The sequence below is a fragment of the Coenobita brevimanus genome, chromosome 14 (genome assembly GCF_032717465.1).
Source record: "Coenobita brevimanus isolate Jiangsu-jjx chromosome 14, ASM3271746v2, whole genome shotgun sequence".
Lineage (NCBI taxonomy): Eukaryota > Metazoa > Arthropoda > Malacostraca > Decapoda > Coenobitidae > Coenobita > Coenobita brevimanus.
Genome location: NC_136967.1, coordinates 2,506,180 through 2,529,095, shown reverse-complemented (window position 1 = coordinate 2,529,095; position 22,916 = coordinate 2,506,180). Strand labels below are relative to the sequence as shown.

The window sequence follows — 22,916 nt, the reverse complement described above, 5'->3', positions numbered from 1 at the left end:
CAGGTTCATGTTAAACTCTTCAGTCTGAGAATATATTTTACATTTCATTCTTTGGTAACACAATGTAATTCTATTCAGTTTCAGACAATGTTTTAGCAGTGCAAGATTTCCCGAATGATGCATCTAAAACCTCCCAGTACAAAATCTCTCTCCTCAGCTGAAAATAAGTCTGGCAGAACCAGAACCATGAATAAAATGAATGAATAATAAATATACTTACAAATAAACAAAATATATAATCAGACTGAAGGGGAAAAAAATTAACAGAACCTCCGTATCCTTAGCCAACATAACATCTCGCAACTCATCCTGAAGCAGCCACTGAAGTTCAAAGATCTCATGTTCTGATTTTATAAGAAGTGAAAATTTTCTAGCCTTTATCTCCACTAATAAGACTGTGTATTAATTGCTAGGAGAAATGCATCATTAGCTTCCAATATCCAGGCACAATCAAATCCCCATTTATCAAGTCACAAGGAAGTCTTTCTCAACCTAGACTATTCTGAGAACAGAAAGGGGAATAAACAAAAATAGCAAAAAATTACAAAATAAGTAAATAAACAAGTTCTCTGTGTTACAGTCCATTTCCTGGGCCCCTGATAATGGCTTGTGAGAAGGACCACAAGGTGTTTATGGCATTCATGGATCTGGAAAAAGAATATGACAAAGTGGACAGAGAAGGATTGTGGAAAGTTTTGCGAATGTACGGAGTAGAGGGTAAGCTGTTAGGTGCCGTCAAGAGTTTTTATGATGGTAGTGAGGCATGTTCAAGGTTAATGGGCATCTAAGTGAATGGTTCACAATCAGTGTGGGCGTGCGACAAGGTTGTGTGATGTCCCCATGGTTGTTCAATGTATATATGGATGGGGTGATGAGAGAAGTGAAAACACGAGTAATGGAGAGAGGGATGGCATTGGTATTGAATGGTGATGGATGGAATATCTCAAATTTGTTGTATGCTGAAGATGCAGTACTGTTTGCAAGTAATGGACAAGAACTTGATAGGCTAGTACAGAGTTTTGCTGATGTCTGTAGGCGTCATTCCTTGAGAGTAAACGCAGAAAAGAGTAAAGTGATGGTTATTGAGAGAGAGGGTGACTCCCAGTGCAATGTAACAGTGAATGGAGAGAGACTGGAATTAGTGAGAGTGTTCAAATACCTGGGTACAGTGATAGAAAAAGAGAGGAAAATGTGCAAAAGAAGTTGAAAGTACAGTGACATAAGGAAGAAAAGTAGCTGGTGCAATGAAGGCCTTGATAAGAAACAGAGGCTTGAGTGTTGCAGCTGCACGAGGCTTACATGAAGGAGTGTTAGTGCCAACTTTAACATATGGATGTGAGACTACCTGTATGGTGTGGCATGAAAATGAAAAGTCAAGAGTAAGAGCAGTGGAGATGGGACTGCTGAGGAATGTTATGTGGAGTACAGAGGGTGGATAGGATAAAAAATAATGTGATTCGTGAAAGATGCGGAGTGAGGAAGGAAGTCGGTGGACACAAGAATTGAAGAGAGTGTACTGAGATGGTATGGTCATGTGGAGAGAATGGATAACAATAGAGTGGTGAAGAAGGTATATCTGAGTGAATTCGAAGGAGGGAGGAGGCAAGGTAGGCCAAGGAGAAGGTAGAGAGATATGGTGGATGAATGTGTGAGGAAGAGAGGTTTGGAAGTCGGTGAGGCTAGGGAGCTGACAGGAGATCGAGCTGGCTGGATGAATTTTGTGAGGAGATGTGCATGATCAGGGATTTTGGGCACCCCTTTTTAACGTGGCAGCGTCTGGATTGACTCTGTCGGATACGATATGTGAAGCTACAGAATGTGGTGAATGTTTTTGGCATATCTGATAAAGCCAGGATTCCGGGGGCTTGAATGATGAGTGAATGGAAGCGTGGCCCATTGGATTGGGCAATTCTGGGCTGTCTGGACATTGCTACTCCTCACCCTGCCCTTGGGTGGGAAAGGAGGTCCGGATGATGATGATGATATTACAAATCTGCTTCAAGTGAAAGAAAAAGAACATTGTCATGTTTATGAGACTGTACATTTAATGCCTCTAAGAAATTAACCCTTGGTACTATCATTTACATGATGTTACTGACAAACTTTCACAGTTGTTCCTTTACGGTTATTCTTATCATTTATTGTAGCAGTCAATGTCATCTATAATAATATGTGCTTCATTAGCAACATCACACATGGACAAAACTTTACCATTTTCTTGTATCATGCATACTAATACTTAATTTTTAATTTATATACCTAGTGCAACAGTTACTTGGTTTAAAAAGAAACAAGTAAATTTTTTCAACAAAATTAACGCAATATTTTTATATTAACATTTATCCTAACACATACACAGGGCTGTGTAACTGTGTTTCTGGCTAAACATAGTTCTTCTAAAGCATAAAGAACCATAATCATGTGTACTGACCTGAGCATGGAACATGACTTTGATCCAATGTCTTGACAGCCATGCTGGATACCACAAACGAGGTATGGAAGGAAGCGTAAAATGGAGCCCTTATCCACAATGGAGCCACTAACACCCTGTGCCACCTTGATTGTGTCACCCTCCCTGCAACACGAGCATGGTTACAACTCATCCTTACACAACACTGGCAATCCACACAAGTCACTCAACATCCATACTTCACAACAACCCTCCCCTCCATCATACACATCCCTTTACTAAAACACGGCTAGCTATTATTTGCTACTCAACCCAATGCAAAAAAAAATTACAGCCAGTCAACTTCCACCACTCCTAGACACATAACTCTCACTAAAAAGAAATCCACATCACATTACATTTCTTACAACCCACTAACCCACCGCTTCATCATATCTCTTCATCTTCAAAGATGCTATGAGCTACACAAATACCATACCATGCACCCATGTAAACTTCTACCACTTCCATTAACACAACCCACACAACATATGAACTCTGCATGTCACTCAACTTTCATATTTTACAACAATTCTCTATTCCACTATACAGTAAACATCCCTTTACCTCATCCTCGGTACATTATATACAAACTGCTACACAGTCTATCACAAACACTGCAATATACAAGAGCCATGTTACCTTCCGCCACTCCCAATGACACAACCCACACTTCCAGCATGGATCACATCAAGTACTATCATGCCACCCTGACATCACAAAACATTAAACCACTCAAGTATCACCACTCACCCAAAGAACCATGCACTCACATCATCATAATCCAATTTCCCAAGTTCACACATAGTGGGATGATCTACAGTAAGGTTTTTTCTCTCTCTCTAGGGACACATCACAAAAAAAGAGTAGCCCAAATTCCTGTACGACTCTTCATTAACAAGAATACTGAATCAAATCAGCAAACTGTACTATTCTGTACTATAGTATTCATGAAACTCAATGGCAAATAATGCCATGAAAAAGAATACTAACTTAAAAACTGAACTTAATAAACTAATCCAAATAATGATCATGTTAAAAATTGTTACAGCACTGAACCAATGCTGCTGAAACCAAATCCTTCGGAACTCAACTCATAATTTTAAAATACTAAATTAACTTTTGTAGGTTTAGCAGATGTTCACATATCCTATACAGAGAGTAAACTAGGTTCAGTATATTTTCACCATTATCCTAAAATGCAGCTAAGTGTATGATACAGTAATTGGCTTGATACTAAACTTCACACATATATAATAAATAATAATAATAATAATAATAATGCATTAATCATAAGTGGTGTTATGTGCTCTCAACAAATGTAATCAATATACATTACCATCAACACTACTGTGCACCAATTAACATCCAATCTCCTACATAAGGGTACAAAACAGAACACTTTCGTAGCAGTGCAACAATGACAAATTACTGGAAGAACATTAAAAGTGAACAAAAACACTGGCTGGGAAAGGTGAATTAGTTCCTCCAACCCAAGGAAATCTGCGTTAATATCATTCTTGCTACCTTCAGATGACTTTATTTGCTAGATCTTTGGTACTGGTGGAAGCAGGTAAAGCCATTGTTAATCCCTTTCACAACTAGGCAGCACTCCTAAAGTAATTACTGTAATATCACCTGACAGTAGCAAGAATAAAATTTCAAGTATGTCCCCAGACTGAAGAGGCTTGTCTGAATAAATACAAAGGACAACTCATACCAACTAATACTTTATCATGAGCAATTAATACATCTTCCTTGGCATAAATAATAGGACTGCATAGTACTCTGTCCTGGTTAAGACTTTTTCAATGTGTAATAAGGTTGTGTTGAAGTGCGAATAAGGTCATGGTCAACAGCAATTTTACAAACTTTTTCTATTGAATTTCATAACCAACAGCTTGTCAAAAGTTCAGGCCAGTTAACCACTCCATTTATATTACATATCTCATTCAGGCTATCTCTAGATTTTATAAATTTTAGGAGTCTTTCTGAATTGGCAGGGTTAGATACAGCCTTCATTAACCCCTGCACTATTAAGGTGCTCTCTCAATCTAAATACAAATCACTTGGTAGCAGCAAGAACATGAAAATGAAATATGAATACATATCTACAAAAGCAGTGTCATTGGTTTCAGCCCATCATGAACCTAGTCTCAGTGTAAGACAGTTAAACGAACACAGAGATAAGCATTCTCTTGAAGGAGCTTGAGAAGGGTCATGGTTTAGTGATGGCCCAAGGGTGAAGAGGGTTGCAAGTTTGGAGAGCCAGGGTATGAGTTGGGATCAAAAACATCGCTTTTATGAATGGCTCTATTCTGCTTGAAGGGATTCCCCTTCCCAGTGGCAAGTGTGTAAAAGAACTAGTGACCTTGACCATCAATGATACAGTACTCTTACACTACTTGAAGAACAACAGGATAGGTCTGCAGCAACAGGTGACTGGACACTCACGTTCTACCTACGTGGTGACGTGCTTTAAGGGTTAGTCTTACCCCCCCAAATACAAGACACAGTTTGGGCTGTGGGCCACTGATGTCGGGTCAGTGCGCCCTGATGACTTATTGCATGCACAGCTCACCGGGTTAGGTGGGCCCCTGGGCACAACAACACTGGTTAGTCACACCACGCTGCCACCCGCACACCAACACCCATCTTTCACTGACAACTTGCAATACAAGATGTATTTTAAATGAACACTTCCCTACTTTATGGCTGTCAAAAAACCTTTCCAAATGTTGTACTGGAATCTGACAACAAGCACAAAATTGCACTTTTATAAAGCACAGTATTTTGTGGTTTTGAGCAAACTAGCCTAGAGTGAAGTATCAGTTATCTGTGCATACTGAAAACCTGTTCCCAATGTGCCATTACATCCATTTCTAAAAACTTTTTAGTGGTAGCACAAGGAACAACAAACACCAAGCTACATAAGCTGGATGTGTTCTTGAAGGGTTAAACTGTATTTCAGGATTTCAGTAACATTAAAATTCAAACATAATACCATTCATGTCATTAACATCCCACTAAGCATAGAGAAAATCAGCTAATAGAACCAGCTGTGACTAGCACTGAATAACAAGTGATTAAACAATACTTTTACATAAAATTATTAAATATCTGTCATTTGTTCCAGGTGTCCTATACATTACAAAGCAAATATGTAACAGTCAAAAAAAAAGTTGTGGAACTATAATTATCTAATCAGAGTTATATTGGAGCATAAATAAGGGTTGGCACGAGCACATCTACCAATACATACTTCTATACCTTCATTTGGCCTTTAAACTGTGGTCAATTAATGAAGTGTTATGCAACAACAATTTAACTACATAATGAACAGAATTGTATATATATATATATATATATATATATATATATATATACAGTACATCCCCACAGTATGCGACTTCCAAGTACGCGATCCCCCTTGTACGCAAGGACCGATTTTTTTTTTTTTTTTTTTTTTTTTTTTTAGTAGGTGAACTGAACTCCATGTAAGCGAGACGGGGGGCGAAGAGTGGCCCAAATCCAAGGTTACCCCATGTATGCGACATTGACCCCCCCAAGAAGCGATAACGGTTACTTATGTTTCGCCCACCTTGTGACGTAGATGCTGCTCATTCGTCATGTGATGCCCATATGCGCCGCTTGGAGGGCGGTGAGGTAAGAGTCCCAGCAGAGGAAACACACGTGCACAAAGTGTACACTTGCTGTTCCAGGTACGTCCCCGTGTACTCTGAGGCTATTTTTTCTGTGTGCCAGGATGTCTGCCCCCTCCTTCAGGAAGAATCAGTGCATCACCCATAACATGAAGATGCAAGTCATTAGGAAGGAGAGTGGGAAGGGTAACACACCCATTGGCAAGGAACTAGGCTTGGCAGAATCGTCCATGTGAACTATATGGCTAACAGGGAGGTCATAAAGAAGACTGTGAAGACATATGGGACAGCAGCGTTGGACGGGAGAAGCAGGCTGATCAACCAGGCTATAATTCTTATGAAGCGGTACCTGGCTACATTTATCCTGAGGAAGGAGAAGGAAGGAATTCCACTGAACAGGCGCTACATCAGGGACCAGGCCAAGATTTTCTACAAAGCTGCAGCTCTGAAGCTTGCTGTAAAGAAACCATTTAAAGCCTCCGTGGGATGGCTTTGCCGCTTTCTGAAGTGGAAGGAGCTACGTCACATTCGCCTCACGGGGGAGCATGCATCAGAGGATGAAAAGGCGGCCAGGGATTATCCAGCCATCCTAAAGGGGATAATCGATGAGGGCGGCTACAGCAGGGACCAAATTTATAACACTGACGAAACAGCCCTATACTACAAGGCTATGCCGAAGTGTACTTATATTAGTAAGCACCAGCGTCAGGCCCGGGGCAGAAAAATCAACAAGAGCAGGATAACAGTCATGTTTGCCGTGAATTTATCAGGCTCACACAAGATGCAGCCTGTTGTGGTGCATACTGCAGCACACTTCAGATGTTACAAGAATCTGCGCTGCATGGATGGCAGCAGGGTATACTGGTACAGCAACTCCAATGATTGGATGACAAGTAGCATCATTTCTGAGTGGCTGTTGAGGCATTTCATCCCTGATGCCAAGGCAAAATCCCGGGAACTTGGCATCCCCTCCAAGGTGCTTCTCATCTGTGACAATGCCCCAAGTCATCCAACCTGGCTAGCAGACCTCAGCAAGGAATGCAAGATCGTTTTTCTGCCTCCAAGAATGATCTCGCTCATCCAACCCCTAGACCAGGAGTTGATTGCAACGGTCAAGAAGCTATACCACCATCGCCTCTACAATCACCATCGCCTCTACAATCACCTCCGCAGCAAGACTGACAGCTGTGAGGAACTACAGGCAATTCTTGACTTAAACACAGTTGGGAGTGATGTCATGGACACTGAGGATGGTTTGGACTCACCACCCGCTTCATCCTCACCATGCACAGCACCCGTGCAACCAACTTCAACCCCTGAGATTATTATGGCTTTTTGGCAGTCATTCAACCTCAAGCATGCCATCACTCTCTTGTTGTCCTCTTGGGCAGATATAACCACTGCAACAATTAACCATGCTTGGCGCCTCCTCGTACAGCACCTGTGTGAAATCATACCGGGAAGCGGCTTTCAGACCCTGGCCGCTACCGAGGCAGCCACTATCACAGGTGTACAAGTTGTGCCCGGGTTTCAGGCCGTCTTGCTGGAGGAGGTCAGGGGTTTACATTTGGCAGCAGCAGAGCAGGATCCCCAGGAAATCATGCAGCAAGTGGACGAGGCCAATGCACAGCAAGAGATCGCAGCAGAAAAGCCAGCAACACCAGTGATGGAGAGTGAAAATTTGTCCTTGATGGAGATCTGCAGGGTACTGTGTGCCCTTGATAAATTCCTGGAACAATTCAAGGACATCGAACGCTCTCAGTTGCGAGTGGAGGAGGTGATGTCTTCACTGGACAAAACCTTCGGCTGCTACACCAACAAGTACAGCCAGGAAGTAAACAGACAGAAGCAAACACTCACCACCTGTTACCTTTGACATGAACAAAGTGAGGAATCACTCCCTTCAACATCAGAAGAGCCATATCCTGAGGAGGATCAAGAGACTGATTCGGTGTCTGAGGTGTCAGAAATAGACTTTGAAGGATTTACGAACAAAGTGAGTGCATTAGCTAGTGAAAGTGTCGAAAGTGCTAGTGACAAAAGTGGTGAGGAAGGTGGTGTGTCGGGTGACGTGATGAGCGATGCAGGAGATGCACGCTAGATGCCTCATCTTGCCTCGGATCCTCTTCTTACCTCCATCACGCCTGTTGTCCTCTTGGGTAAAGGTGAGCAGTCATATTCTTGTTGGTTTAGTTAAGCCATATCCTTGTTGATTTACCTAGTAAAGCCATAATCTTGTTGGTTTACTTTATCTTAGGTAATATGTCTTAGATAAGTTTCCCTATATAGTACAATACTTAGGTCTGAAAGGCATCTCAAGGGTTGCCCATGAAGGGGGGTGCCACCCATATGTAATTTTTCCCTTAAGTTTATGGATTCACGGTACACGAATTCCTAGTATATACGTGACATCCTCTGCCGCCCGTAAACTCATGTACTAGGGGGATGTACTGTATATATATATATATATATATATATATATATATATTCACCACATTTAACTTATGAATACTGCAATCATTAGTGCAGAGAACAAAGAATTCTCAATACATAAGCACCACATTACCTATTATCCAACAATTTATATTCCCCGACGCTAAAGCTTTTAACCCTTCCATTAGTAAGGAAGAAACACACAACCAGCAACTAATTAGCTAAGTACACGAGAAGATGGGGTCTGCTCAAGCTCACTACTGAAAGGGTTGATGGGTTAATTGTAACATTACATTAGCAACAGTAAATTAAGCCACACCTGCAGGAACATACCAGTACAGGACTTCATCAGCAACACATCTACTCTCAGGTACAAAACAAAACTATAAGTAGACAATTATAAAGACCTTCAATTCAGCACTTCATTGTTGTAATCTGTGCACTCATCACAATTATACAAGTCAATGAAAAGATATCCACAGTCAACCCTCTATATAACAAACTCATTGGGGGGAACAATGGGTTATTAAATCTGAAAATCAGGAAATCTAATGTTTAATGGCAATTTTAAATTGCAGACCATGGTTTGTCATTACCAACCCTAGTTCATTATATATATTATAGCACCTACGTGTTCATGTACAATGACCCAAAACAATTTCAGATTTTTTGCTTAACCCGCCGCATGCCGGCTACTTTTGGTCTTCTGGGTCACTTCAGTGCCGGCCATTTTTCGACCTTTTTTTTTTTTTTTTTTTTGGGAGGGGGGGGCTAAAATGATAATATTGATGTGGAAACAATGAATTTCGCCATAAAAATGCTCACCGAGGCTCGGAAATTAGTTTTATTGAGTCCTGCATACTCGTGTACAGGTATAGCCGCTCTCTCACGCTCACCACATACGTGAGAGAATGCCGTTTTCTATGTAAGGTATACTCAGGTATTTATGCTGGGAAGATACAGCAAATGTTCAGTACACTTTTCTGATCACTTATTACTTCAGCATCTATCACAATTTGCGTGTCTTTCTCACTGTGAATGCATTATCTTACACTTACTTGAGGATAGGTACAACCTGACTTCATTACGTACAGTTCTGGCACCTACAAGAAGGTATTTACAACTTGACTTCACTATATAGTCCTTACACTTACAAGAAAATATTTACAAAATCCCTTCACTATGTACTGCACTGGGTGAGGTACACATGCAGAGTGAGGCAGAGGAAGCGTGACGGGGGGGAGCGAGTGAGTGTATGGCCTTGACAGCCTGGGGGATGGTAGAGGAACAGCTACCTTACATGCCTGCCAAGTTTTACCAGCGAATATTGAAAAATGCAGTCACAGTGAAGTTTTTTAATTTAGACCGTTTTAAAACGGCACTGGCCCTGGCCACGGAATTATGTCAGACCATTTTAAAACAGTACTGGCACACGGCAGGTTAAGGATAATATTTATCTCTTGCCATTGACAGATGCGAGTGTTGTACGAGATGATCATCAGGCCATTGTAAGTCATTGTATACTGCTCTTCTAGGCAGGGGAAAATTAACTAGTTAACAGACAGAGTGGCTGTATTAGTGTTTACATAATGCCTGGAAGAGATTCAGTGACACTGCACACAAACTATGCAATGCATCAAGCTGTCACATGGTTCGCTGGTTTGTTAACTGCACTTGCCATGTATTCCAAGCATTTTCATACCATGAGGGGACTGGCAGTCAATTAACACTAAATTTGACGAATCAAGGTTTGTTATAAAACAGGGTTTACTGTATACATACTGTACTGTACCTGAGAATAATTAAAAAGTGAAAAACATTGGCTAAACACCAACCCAGATACTAAAGGCATCAGCTCCTTAAAGCACTGAATGGATGTGGCCATGCATATACAAAGTCTGGTGTCTAGTACACAAAAGCACAAGTACCATTTACAAAGATTACTAGTTCCAACAAGTGTGCTTTACTCACTTCACACTGCAGTAAGAAGTATAAGCTCTGCCTATATTATGTATAGAGGTAAAATAAAGCATCAGGACCCCTACATACGGCCACAGGTCAGCCATAGTGTTTTCTATTGGGTTAAATGCTGCCAGGGATGTAAGGTGGTCTCCCACATCTTAAATTATCTGGATTTTGGTAGCCTAACTCTGGGCCCTTCTCCACCCAAAACAGGGGGTGAGGATTATCTCTCTTTACACTATCGCTGTTTGAGAAATACTTAAAACACAATGGGATACCGGGGTCCCAACACTCAAATCCTCAGCTGTATTTCTGGGCCATATTCTACATGGCATAGCTAGGAGCCTTCACAGCATCTCTCCCTCGTCAATTTATTTAGCAGATTACACCTTAAAACACTCTTGTATGCTAAATGTTATCATTCTGGAATCAAAATAGTTTGCACTAGTAACATACAAAAAGGATTTTCAGGTGTAAGTTGCAGAAAAACTCACTAAGGAGGAAGTGGTATAAAAATCTCCAAAATCACTTAGAAAACAACCCTCAGATATGAAGGAAACATGCCACCTCAACACTCACCCATGGTAATATCTGTCAGCTGCTGCGCCCTGAGTGTCCTTTCGCTCCATGGCTTCTAGTGATCCCATGCCTCGATACTTCTTCAGTCGCACACCGTTGCTGAAGAAGTACTCACCTGGTGCCTCTGATGTACCCGCCAGCATGGACCCCATCATCACTGAAAGAAAATCATCATCATAATCGAGTAATATTTCCCAACTAAGGATCATCTGATACAGACAAATGAACACTTTACAACATCTATCAAAACTTAGCCAAAAAAAAATGCTATCTTTTCATCCTGAATACACAGCTGAAAGAAGAGAATGATGTTGTTGTGGCCCCAGGATCATCTGGACTTACCCAATGGAGTGTGGAATCAAGCTGCACTTCTGCAGTCCATCCTCCTCCTCTGTGGGGATAGCGGGAAATGGGGGATGTTTTTTACAACTAGGCAGCCAGAGCTGCCAGGCTGCATCACTATCACCATGTGAGGGTATCCCTTTCCAGCACCATAACAAAAGAAATTAATACTAAAATATGGTCATACACACAAAAGTGTTACAGAAAAGATGTAGAAACATACCAGTAATACTACTGTTTTGTTCCGCCATTAAGTTACAAAATATAAGCTACAAAACAACAAAAACCTCTGCCAAAAAAGGGTGAACTACAGTAAAATTCCTGTAATTTGAATGGCAGGGGACCGACGGTCACTCAGACTACTGGGAGGGACCTTTGAAAACATTAGAAATATGTACACGCAACAAAAAAACTATCATTACACCTTCCGCGCGATATAAAATGACACTACGAATGAAGGTTTTTGATAACAGCCTCCTCCATTGGTATCCCTACATGTGTTTGTTGCATATTTACTATAAGATATATCCATTGCTTCTCCCACGCATATTTCTACCTCATCCTATTTGGCAACTCACCCACTGTCAGGCTTACCAAACCTAGCGAGACAGCCAGGTTGTTCAGTATGAAACACATCGGCCCCCCCTGTAATGATAGTTTTTTTGCTGTGTGTACATTATCATTAAACACATAAAATGACATGGGTTACAGTATTAGACACTGGAAAAGCATAGAAGTGTGACTGAATAGTTGCAGGCAGGTACATCTATGTCCAAGCTAGATAAATCCTTAGGTAGAGCCCAGAAAATTTTGAAAAATTTTGCCTTGAAAAATATGGAGTATTGGGATATTCGGATTATTGGTGATCGGATTGGAGGACTTTTACTGTACAATAATGGTAAGGTTCTGAAGTCTGACCTGTGGAGGCTCCAAGTGAAAGCGCCTTAATGATGTGCCCCACAGAACTGATACCACCATCAGCCATCACTGGGACACCAAATCTCCTTGCGTACTCTGCAACCTGAAAAAATATGCATACATCAGAGCTATTAATTTAGATTAATATATATATGCATATACACAAACCATAAAAAATGTCACGTTGATAATCAGTTAAATCATGTCATTGTAAAACCTAAAATGAATCATCCACTTTCATTACAAAAGTATTTTCTCGCAAAATTATGAGAACCTTAACATGCATAATAACATGTAAATATCATACAGAACACATCATCGTCTCTACTTTATTTCCTATTAAAAAAAAAAAAAAGGGGGGGGGGGGGCAGAAGTGTCCAGACAATAAGAAAGAAAGCACCCAAGTACAGATACCTAACAGCATACCCATTTAAATGAGCTGTACAATCATACAAGCATGTGAAATACTGGCTCCACCTCTCAAACAAAATCATCTGGACATAAATTTATAGTTCCGGGCCCTCATAACCTCATTCAACGTGGCACAGTAAAACAAGCAACCTTGCAAGACATAGCACACCGGATTCATTTACCTGGTACTTCAGGTTTGTTCATATATTGTATTTCTGATAACAGTGAAGGAAAAATAATATGGATGATAAATGTAACCAACAATTAACATTTTCAAGCAGAGACCTAATTTTTGGTTTACATTAATAGTAGATTGTAAACAAGTACTGGTACAGTATTGTACTCTAAAAATATTTATCATTAACTCATATTTTGTAATTCTGAAAAGACTACGCTACTTTCTGCTTGACTTGGTACAATAGCCTTCACGTATCAAAATTATCAATGAAAGTGGACTAACCTTGTACACAGCAGTAGCCTGAGGTCGTCCAACAGCCATAACCTCCTGAGTTATGCAGATGGACCCTGACCCCATCCCTACTCGAAGTCCATCAACACCAGCATCAATGAGGTTCTTTGCCTGTGCTGCCGTCACCACTGCAACACAAACAGAACATGTAAAACAGACATGTATCTAACTCTGCATTGTCTGGGCTGCAGCTAGAGATCAAAATGCTGCTCAGGCAGAAGACCTGTGTTGTAGGCCAACTGGCTGTCATCTACTAAGACGAGCTATCACCTCTGCAGATATCCTCCCCACCCACCCAGTGGGTCACAAAAGAACCATATCTAGTTTCCTTTATCCTTGCATACTCTCTCTTCCTCTCTCTTTCTCTAAACTTAAGCCACTACATTTCTTACATGGCCTAGAACAGTGGCATTCAAGGTACAATACACCATCTACAACACAAAGATATAGTGAATTTGCTAATTTGTTTTTCCTTCTCAAATATTTTATGTTTCTCTTTGTACAGGGAGGAAAAAAGGTCAATCCTTAACGGCACCAGAAAATAACTTCTTTACTTACCATTGCCGCCAATAATTTGGAGTTCTGGGAAGGTGCTTTTAATATAACGGATGAGATTTATCTGGTAGATTGAGTTTCCCTGTGAAGAATCCTGAAAGTCAAAAGATTAAATTAAGAGGAAATATGAGGAAACTACACAACAGATGGCAATACGCTAGAACTGCATTAAGATTATACATTCATGGGACGTTAAAGTTTACTATAACTATCTGGCTGCAGTGAGTTTTGTTTCAGCTGTGTAATATCACCTGTCAGGTGAAGTTAAATACAAAGTCCTATTCGGTATTATTCATACAAAATATTTGCAGCTGGTCTTTCATTGCTGTGTTGCAATTTTTTTCTTTTCATGTAGTTGTTTATTTACTTTTTTGTACTGTAGATCCACTTCACATACATCTGTCAAAGTTCACATTGCTTAGGACTACTATATATTCTTCGTAGCTTTAAACAGCAACAAAATGGCAAAATTGCAAGGTACTCACGAGGACAATAACATCCACCCCAGCATGGACGAGGAGTTGTAGCCGCGTTTTGTCAGTATCGCGGGTTCCAATGGCTGCCCCCACCAAAAGCTGGTTGTTGGCATCATATGAGGCATTCGGGAAGTTCCGGGATTTCTTGAGATCAGTCCTCGCAATCAGAGCAACCAACTCACCATGTTCGTTAGTGATTGGTAATTTACCTGTAATGTAATATCTACCTGTGTAACAACTAACACAGCCTGATAATAAACATCAACTGAAAAACTGTTCATTATTACCATTACCAGTCTTATGAAATATGGCATGCACAACTGAGTGAAACATCTCCAACTTTAATAGCCTTCCTCCAACTTTAATAACCACAAAACAAGACAGGGGGGGGGTTGGGAGGGCAACATATGTAACAAGAACTTACAGTATATGCTCACCAACCTTTTTTAGACCGCTGTAATATCTCATTGGCCTTGTCCAAACTCACTCCAGCCGGTGCTGTGACAAGATCATCAAAGGGTGTCATAATTTCAGAGAGTAGTTTGTCAGAGTTTGGTTCAAGGAAATCAATATCCCGGGATGTGACGATGCCTAAAAGCCTGCTGCCCATTTTGCCATCCTCTGTGATGGGAATGCCTCCAAAGCCATGTCTTTTCTTCACGTCAAACACATCACATACCTGGTGGTAGATTTTGCTATAGTTACCAGTATATATCAACTAGAATTTCTTGAGCAATTTCAATCTTTTCACTGAGACAACGCATCTTTCATTTTAGTGTTGTTAACTCCAGATGATTTTATTCAGTTATGCAACTTTTCAAACTGGAAGGGTTACATAAAGCCTTCCAAAATTTGAAAAACATCATCCACTGGTAGCCCAAGGAAAATGAAAATTGCATCACTGTTGAGTAAGTGTTAAAGCTGTAACAGTTCCCTTGCTCACAGTCTACACAGTGTAAAATATATACAGTATGCAGCAGGCTACAAAGAATGGAACCTGAACTTGTAAATACCATTTTTTTTTTTTTTCTCCTGCCAATAAAGATTTCTCTGAGCCCTTACAAATGCAAGTTAAATACCCTAGCACCAGCAAGAGTTCAATTCATGGTCCCTAATAAGATATTTGATAATAGCATTAAGTACTGTACAAGTAACATCCACCAATCAAATGCTTGAAATCTGCAGAGATGTATGGAGGAGGAGAAAGCTAAAGTTTTATGGCCAGCAACTACACACAGAATTATAAGGCCAATTTTTTTTTTTTTTTTTTAATGATAGTAGTGAGGCATGTGTAAGGGTAAATGGGCATCTAAGTGAATGGCTCTGGATCAATGTGGGCGTGCGACAAGGTTGTGTGATGTGCCCATGGTTGTTCAATATATACATGGATGGGGTGAAAAGAGAAGTGAAAACACGAGGAATGAAGAGAGGGATGGTGTTGGTAATGATTGGTGATGGATGGAATATCTCAAATTTGTTGTATGCTGATGATGAAGTGCTGCTTGCAAATACTGGACATGAGATTAGTAGACTAGTGCAGAGTTTTGTAGACGTCTGTGAGCATTGTGCCTTGAGAGTAAACGCTGAAACACGTAAAGCGATGATAACTGAGATAGGGTGACTCCTAGTGTGATGTTTCAGGGAATGGAGAGAGACTGGAATTGGTGAGAGAGTTCAAATACCTGGTTACAGTACAGAAAAGAGAGGAAAATGTGCACAAGAAATGGAAAGTAGAGTGACACAAGAAAGGAAAGTAGCTGGTGCTATGAAAGCTTGATAAGAAGCTGAGGCTTGAGTGTTGCAGCTGCGCACAGCTTACATGAAGGAGTAGAGTGTTAGTGCCAACTTAATATACAAATGTGAGACTATGTTGTGGCATGAAAATGAAAAATCAGGAGTGATAGCAGTGGAGATGGGACTGCTGAGGAATGTGTGCCAAGTACAGAGAGTGGACAGATACGAAACAATGTGATTTGTGAAAGATGTGGAGTGAGGAAGTCTGTGGACAACAGAATCAAAGAGACTGTACCTAGAAGGTATGGTCATGTGTAGCGAATGGATAACAGTAGAGTTGTGAAAAAAGTATATCTGTGCAAATTTGAGTGAGAACATGTGGTGGGACAAGAAGGTGGAGGGATATGGTGGATGAGAGGTGTGGAAGTCTGTGAGGCTAAAGGACTGACAAGAGATTGAACTGGCTGGATGAATGTTGTGAGAAGTTCATGATCAGGGATTTGGCACCCATTTTTAATGTGACAGAGTCCGGATTGACGTCATCAGATATGTTTATGTGAAGCTACAGAATGTGGTGAAAGTTTTGGGCGTATCAGATAGAGCCAGGATTTCGAGGGCTTGAATGATGAGTGAATGGAAGTGTGGCCCACTGGACTGGGCAAACTTGGGCTGTCTGGATGTTGCTACTCCTCACCGTGCCCTAGGGTGGGAAAGGAGGTCTGGATAATAATAATAATGATGATGATTTTTTTTGTTTTGTTTTCCCCCCTACTACAGAGCCACAATATTAAATTTACATTTAGGTCCATAGCTGTATTGTTGGGTGCAGAAAAACAAGATGGGGGAAACAAACTGAGTCTACCATTCCAAACACTCCTAGAAATGACCTTTGGGTTCCTCTAGCTGTGATATGAATGTGCTAACCAACATACCACAGGCTCCCCCTAAAATCCTGGACAACATACCCTGTGGTTTGGGGTGAGACACACGGGGTCGCGGATGAAGCCGTGCTTGTACTTCTTCACTTTCATCACCTCCTGTGCCTGGAACTCCGGGGTACAGTTGTGGTGGATGAACCCAATTCCTCCACACAGCTGCAATGACACAAAAGACATTCCTGAGTTTAAACTGCATCATACAGCTGCAATGAAACAAAAGCAGTTCCTCAGTCTGAATTATATTTTTAATGTATTATGATATGCACACAACAAAACATAAAGTACATATTTTTTAAAGTTAGCACTCCCTCATGCCAAACAGCAGTAAAGAAAAAAGTAATTCTTAAGTCTGAGTTATTTTACTATGCATCCAACAAAGCCTGTGAACAAATGTACATAAATTCATTTTATTTTAGCACTGCCTCACTCCACCTTCACATGGGAGTAAGGATCAGGACGACACTGATGGATGATGACTGGTGCTCCCAACTTACTGAGAAAGTATACTGCAGGCAAGCTATAATTAGGTACGGTATGGGTCCTGAAGTTTAATACATATTTTGAGTTTAGTACTACAAACAGCAGACACTTCCTCTTAAGTATTTCAATCCCAGAATAGTTTTTTAATTTTATATATTTTTCCCTCTGCTAGGGTTTATTAATCTAATGATGCACATCTCAACCTGAGGGGGTTAGAAATTGTATTCAGGCAAACACATTTTTTTCTTCCTCATGTGGAAGGAAGGGATACAGTTTGAACACAATTCCTATTTTATTACGGCCAAGTTTAAAAGTGACCCCTCCCAAATAGAAGGAAAAGCTTAATATACGAGTTTAACATAAACTACAATACTGTACTACCGTATATACTTTTATACAAGTATTTCAACAGTTAATGTCACTTAAAATGAAACAGCAAATCAAACCATGTTATGAACATACTGCCATTGCAATTGCCATTTCTGACTCTGTGACTGTGTCCATTGGGGAGGATACTAGTGGTGCCTTCAAACTTATTTTCTTGGTCAGTGCGGAAGTCAGGTCCTGCAAAGAAAAATATTCATATCCTGGAATTAAAGGAAACTTGTTCTATGTCAATGATAGATTACTGGTACTGTTATGTCTTAACTAACTCTTGGTGAAAAAAAAAAAAAGCTATACATTTATAAAACCAATACATACAGTATAGCTGACACTATATATCACTGTCAATGATAAACACTCTGCTTCACTTACCACTTCCTCTGCTGTGAAGTCAATGAACCCAGGTAGGATGATGAAGTCACTGATAAGAAGAAACGATATTACTAAGTAAGCAAATTATTTCCCTAAACTCAATCAACCATAACGTAATTTGATAGCTTTCTCTCTCTAATATATACAGTATACAGTACAGTACATATTCAAAATATAAATTAATATAGGCTATATAAAATACATACCATTATATATATATATATATATATATATATATATATATATATATATATATATATATATATATATATATACAAGCTGTATACACACACACACCTTATGGGATTAAAACATCTGGCAATAGACACACACACACACAAATACGGTATATATTCTAATGGCAGGAATACCACTGGTCTTAAAAAATAAAAGCATTCCATAACTATAATGTGCTTCATCAAATGAATCACTGTATACAGACTCTTAAGAATTATTGTATTTTCATTACCACTAGCTTATCTGATTAGACAAGTGAAGAGGACCAGGAAAAAAAAAAAAAATAAAAAAAATAATGGAATGACTTTCAGTAATGTCACAAAAGGTTAAGAAACTAACATCGATAGGCAGAGTATGGAGAGAAGTACTGTATGATGCATTTATGGATTTTATATATATATATATTGCATACATAAAATGAACATCTGCAAAGCTACTATGATGTTCCCTCCCCCTTATGGTGTAAACCCTGGGGGCACATGTATTGTTTCGTCTCCATTACTCAGAGATGCATATGTTCATTTATTTAGGCACTATTTAATCCAAATCTTGTATTCTGCCTCATTAATTTCACTAGATTACCATCCTCAATATATTTATTAGTCACATAATAGTTATCCTGGGGGAGTTTCTTTTACAGCACAAAGTTTAAGAGATGTTTAGACTGAAAAGTGAGGCTAGCAATATACCTTTAAGAGATGTTTAGACTGAAAAGTGATGCTAGCAATATACCTTAAGTCTTCAGAGACCAATATGGCATCCCAAGTTGAACAACACTGTTCTAAATTTTAACTACATTGTTTTCTAAAGCTTCATAAAACTGCCTGTTGTTATCAAATAGACAGACAATACCAGCAAATGGATTAAGAGATCTTTTAGCCCTTCTGGTCCCATTCATATCCCAGTGCTAAATAACCTTGCTGGCATTCATCACCCCAAATGCCTTGCTCTCATTTGGGTCCCCCCCACCATCCCCCATGCCAAGCATGAAAGGAGGTGGTTGTAGCATTCACATCCAACTTTAATTAGTCCACGTCATTCATTCCTTATTTGCTCTTCCTTCTCTCAACAGTGTTCCACTCTCTTCATCCAAATGATAGATACAGTAGAACAGTCCTCCAAACACATACAATAAGGTACTGGTACAGTCTTCCTCACGCATACTGCACAATATGGTCTTCAAAACTTACATAGGATACAGTAGTCACCAAAATATATACAGTACTGTACCAGGTAAGATATGGTCTACACAAAACATACCGGTACTACAGTTTCATATTACATACACAAGCTACATAATACACACAAAGCTGATGACTGATTTGGTTTTAATCTAGGCTAAGAGAATGAGAAGGTAGCAGAGGAAAGATTTATGAAGGAGATAGAATGGGATAAAAAGGTATGAGAGTAAATATGGTCTTTGAGAGAGGTGAAGTCAGTGAATGTACAGTGAGGTTGGATGGTGAGAAATTGGAAAATGTGCTTACGTTTAAGTATTAAAGTAGTGTGATGAGTAAGGATGGAGGTTTGGAGAGTGAAGTGCTTGAAAGGGTACAGCAGGGAAGAAAGGCTGCTGGTTCCTTGAAAGCAGTGATAAGAAGCAGGGAAGTGAGCATGGAAGTGAAAAAGTTACTACATGACAGTATTGTGATACCAACTCTAATGTATGGAAGTGAAGCTTGGACGTTGCTGAAAGGACATAAGTCAAGAGTGAGCGCAGTGGAAATGAGTTATTTAAGAGAAGCCTGTGGAGTTACATGGAGAGACAGGCTGACAAATGAGGATATAAAGGAGTATTGTGGTGTGGATGTGGATGTGATAGGAAGCATTAGGAGGAATACACTGAGGTGGTTTGGCCATGTGGAGAGGATGGAGGATGAAAGACTGACGAAGAGAGTGTATGTGAGTAAGGTGGAGGCCAAGGATGAGATGGAGGGATGGGGTGGAGAGGTATATGAGAGAGGGGGGGGTGAATTGGGAGCGGGGCAGTGAAATGGCGGGGGACAGAACGACGTGGAAGTGATTTGTTTGTGGCCACCCCGAACGGGATTGAGGAGTCTGGCAATAGATAGATAGATCTTATCAGATTCTGCACCTGCAGCACAGTTTTTCTAGCTTGATGAAACTTTCTAAACATTTCAGTACAGCTGATGGCCAAGTGCAGTCAGAAAGGAGTGCTGATTTGACTAGTAACCATGGAGACAATCCATCCCATTATCTATGGCTCACCAAATTTTATGCAACCATGACTGTATACCAAGCAACATGTGGGTTGCTGCAACTTGTAAACGAGGTGAATTTCCATTCTATTAATTAAGGCTCACTGAACTTTTATGCGACAACACTGCATATAAATACTGGTAAATATAAGATGCATCCCTGCCAATGCACGTAAGCACACTGGAGCCTTCATAAAGAAAAAAACAAACAGACTGGATTCACGAGTTAAGTGTAATCTCTTATTCCAGGTAGGCTATATTAGGTAAATGTTTACAAAACCATAACACCGGATTCCTAAGAAATAATACTGCGAATCAATGTTGCGCGACTCAAAGTCAACTTTCTTCTGTGACGAGTCTTCTGCAAACAAAAAATAAGCGAGATATGTGAGACATTGTGGGATATCTTATGTGGTGTTATGCCTTTGGAAACATTAACCCCAACCTGGCTTTCTTTGTTTCCTTAATGATGAAACTAGGCATAAACAAATTAATTTCAAGCCATTTTGGGCATTAAAGCTACCCAAATGCCACTTGGTCTAACCTAGATACACATCATAAGAGCCTAACCAAGTCCAACTTCCAATCTTACCCTGTCAGCAAAGTCCATTTTGACTGATTTCAAATTTGAAAACACACAACAGATCCACTTCCAGCCTCATGACTACCTGAAATGGAACCATAGTGCACCAGCAAAAACAAAAGCATACTGCCTATGACCATCACGAAACAAAAACATAATTTGTAACGGACAAAACATAAGCAAACCCCCAGCACAGTCACAGTGAAGACCTCACAATATCTCGCTTATTTATAATCTGCCGAAGAACTGTCACAGAAAAAAGCTGACTTAGACCTGTGCAATGAATTTACATTATTATTTCTTAAGAATCTGTTGTTATGGTTTTGTAAACATTATCCATATTTTGCACAAATAATTCCATATACCCAACAGAAAATGCATTTCGAAAAAAAAAAGGCATTCATTTATAAAATTCCTGGATTTAGAAACCAGTTCTAGATACCAATGTAAAATAATAAGGTAAATAACTTGCTGTTCACAAGGTACAGTACATTTAAAATATGGTTACTTCACTATGACTGACAGTATACTATTACAGGTAACACACACAATCAGATATCACTCTATTCAAGCAGCAGGCATAATCTCAAAAACTGCGATGAAAGTACAACTTGTAACATCTATTTTAAGTACGGTACGGTAACCCAAACTGTCCACATGTAAACAAAGCAGCGGTCTTCAACCTTTCAAAACATAAATTCTTTAACGTACCGTAAGTTACCAGTGAACTAATAATATTCCTGCGGTGACAAGTGGGCGGGATATGATATGTATGGTACGAGAGGGCAGCAGCCTCCCCGAGCATCATCCTCATCGGGCTCACCCTCTTCCACACGGGAATAATGCATTCTCGCTACTCCTATAACACACTCCACCATCACACATTAACTACACACATCCATTAATATTACAGCGGCATAAATAACACGCTGGCCTATGCTGGGGCACAGTGACTGAGCGGGAACAGTAATGGAGCAGCGAGAATGAAGCTGACAAAGTGAGGAAGACCCATGACAGCTTACTGGTAGGTAAGGCCTTCTCCACTGGCGAACATCTGAGCTCCAGTGTTCCCATCTTCTGGCACGTAACTGGTCCCTCCACAGATCAGATAATCAGCCATCGTGAAAATGGACAGCACAAAGATACACCAGTTCTCGTCCTCACTCTTTTTAAGTTGCACAATGTGCAGACACAAACAACGCACTCTCCGCCCGCCTAGCTCTCTGATCCACCCGAGTTCACCGCGTGGACCAGACTGAGGTGCTTCTCTGTTAACTCGGTTGCCAAGAATTTTCAGAATAAAGTCTATACTCAACATATATTAATGTGGAAATACAAGGCACCTACAAATAAACTGCACTGATAAAACTTTCTGTAAGAAAGTACATTTATATATCCTACAAAAATACACAAGTACCTTTGCTAATATATTAAAAAGTTTTGTCAATACTTTAGTTTCCCTGTATCATACACCTGTTGCCAAGCAACGAGAGAAGAGGGAAGTTTGAAGTTCAACTTGCGTACGGCACTTCTTGCCAGAAATAGCACTGTGAATACACTGCCGTTCCATGCCAAGAACTTTGGCGAAGTCATCTATTGCCCATGTGTCAGGCAATCTTCAGAAATCGATCATCAGCCCGGTGGCACGTTATCTGATGTTATGACGAAGAAGGCTAATGTAAACATAAATTAGCACACGTATGCAATAAAGCT

General features: G+C 40.1%; 1 protein-coding gene across 3 annotated transcripts in view; it reads right to left on the bottom strand.

Annotated features, from left to right (window-relative positions):
• Window positions 1-22,434, bottom strand: part of ras (Inosine-5'-monophosphate dehydrogenase ras) — a 33,773-nt gene extending 11,339 nt beyond the window's left edge. The window contains exons 1-12 of one of the 3 annotated variants that reach the window (XM_080265376.1): window positions 22,226-22,434; window positions 18,165-18,213; window positions 17,871-17,972; window positions 16,956-17,084; window positions 14,698-14,935; window positions 14,266-14,465; window positions 13,784-13,874; window positions 13,217-13,353; window positions 12,346-12,448; window positions 11,086-11,242; window positions 2,432-2,575; window positions 522-647 (exon numbers count right to left, since the gene is read on the bottom strand). In XM_080265376.1, coding sequence (XP_080121502.1) covers window positions 575-647; window positions 2,432-2,575; window positions 11,086-11,242; window positions 12,346-12,448; window positions 13,217-13,353; window positions 13,784-13,874; window positions 14,266-14,465; window positions 14,698-14,935; window positions 16,956-17,084; window positions 17,871-17,972; window positions 18,165-18,213; window positions 22,226-22,323 — 1,521 coding nt within the window. In that variant the 5' untranslated portion in view covers window positions 22,324-22,434 and the 3' untranslated portion in view covers window positions 522-574. Of the gene's footprint in view, window positions 1-521; window positions 648-2,431; window positions 2,576-11,085; window positions 11,243-12,345; window positions 12,449-13,216; window positions 13,354-13,783; window positions 13,875-14,265; window positions 14,466-14,697; window positions 14,936-16,955; window positions 17,085-17,870; window positions 17,973-18,164; window positions 18,214-22,225 lie in introns of those variants that run through there. The other 2 variants (XM_080265375.1, XM_080265377.1) reach the window with 2 other exon arrangements.
• Window positions 22,435-22,916: the final 482 nt, after the last annotated feature.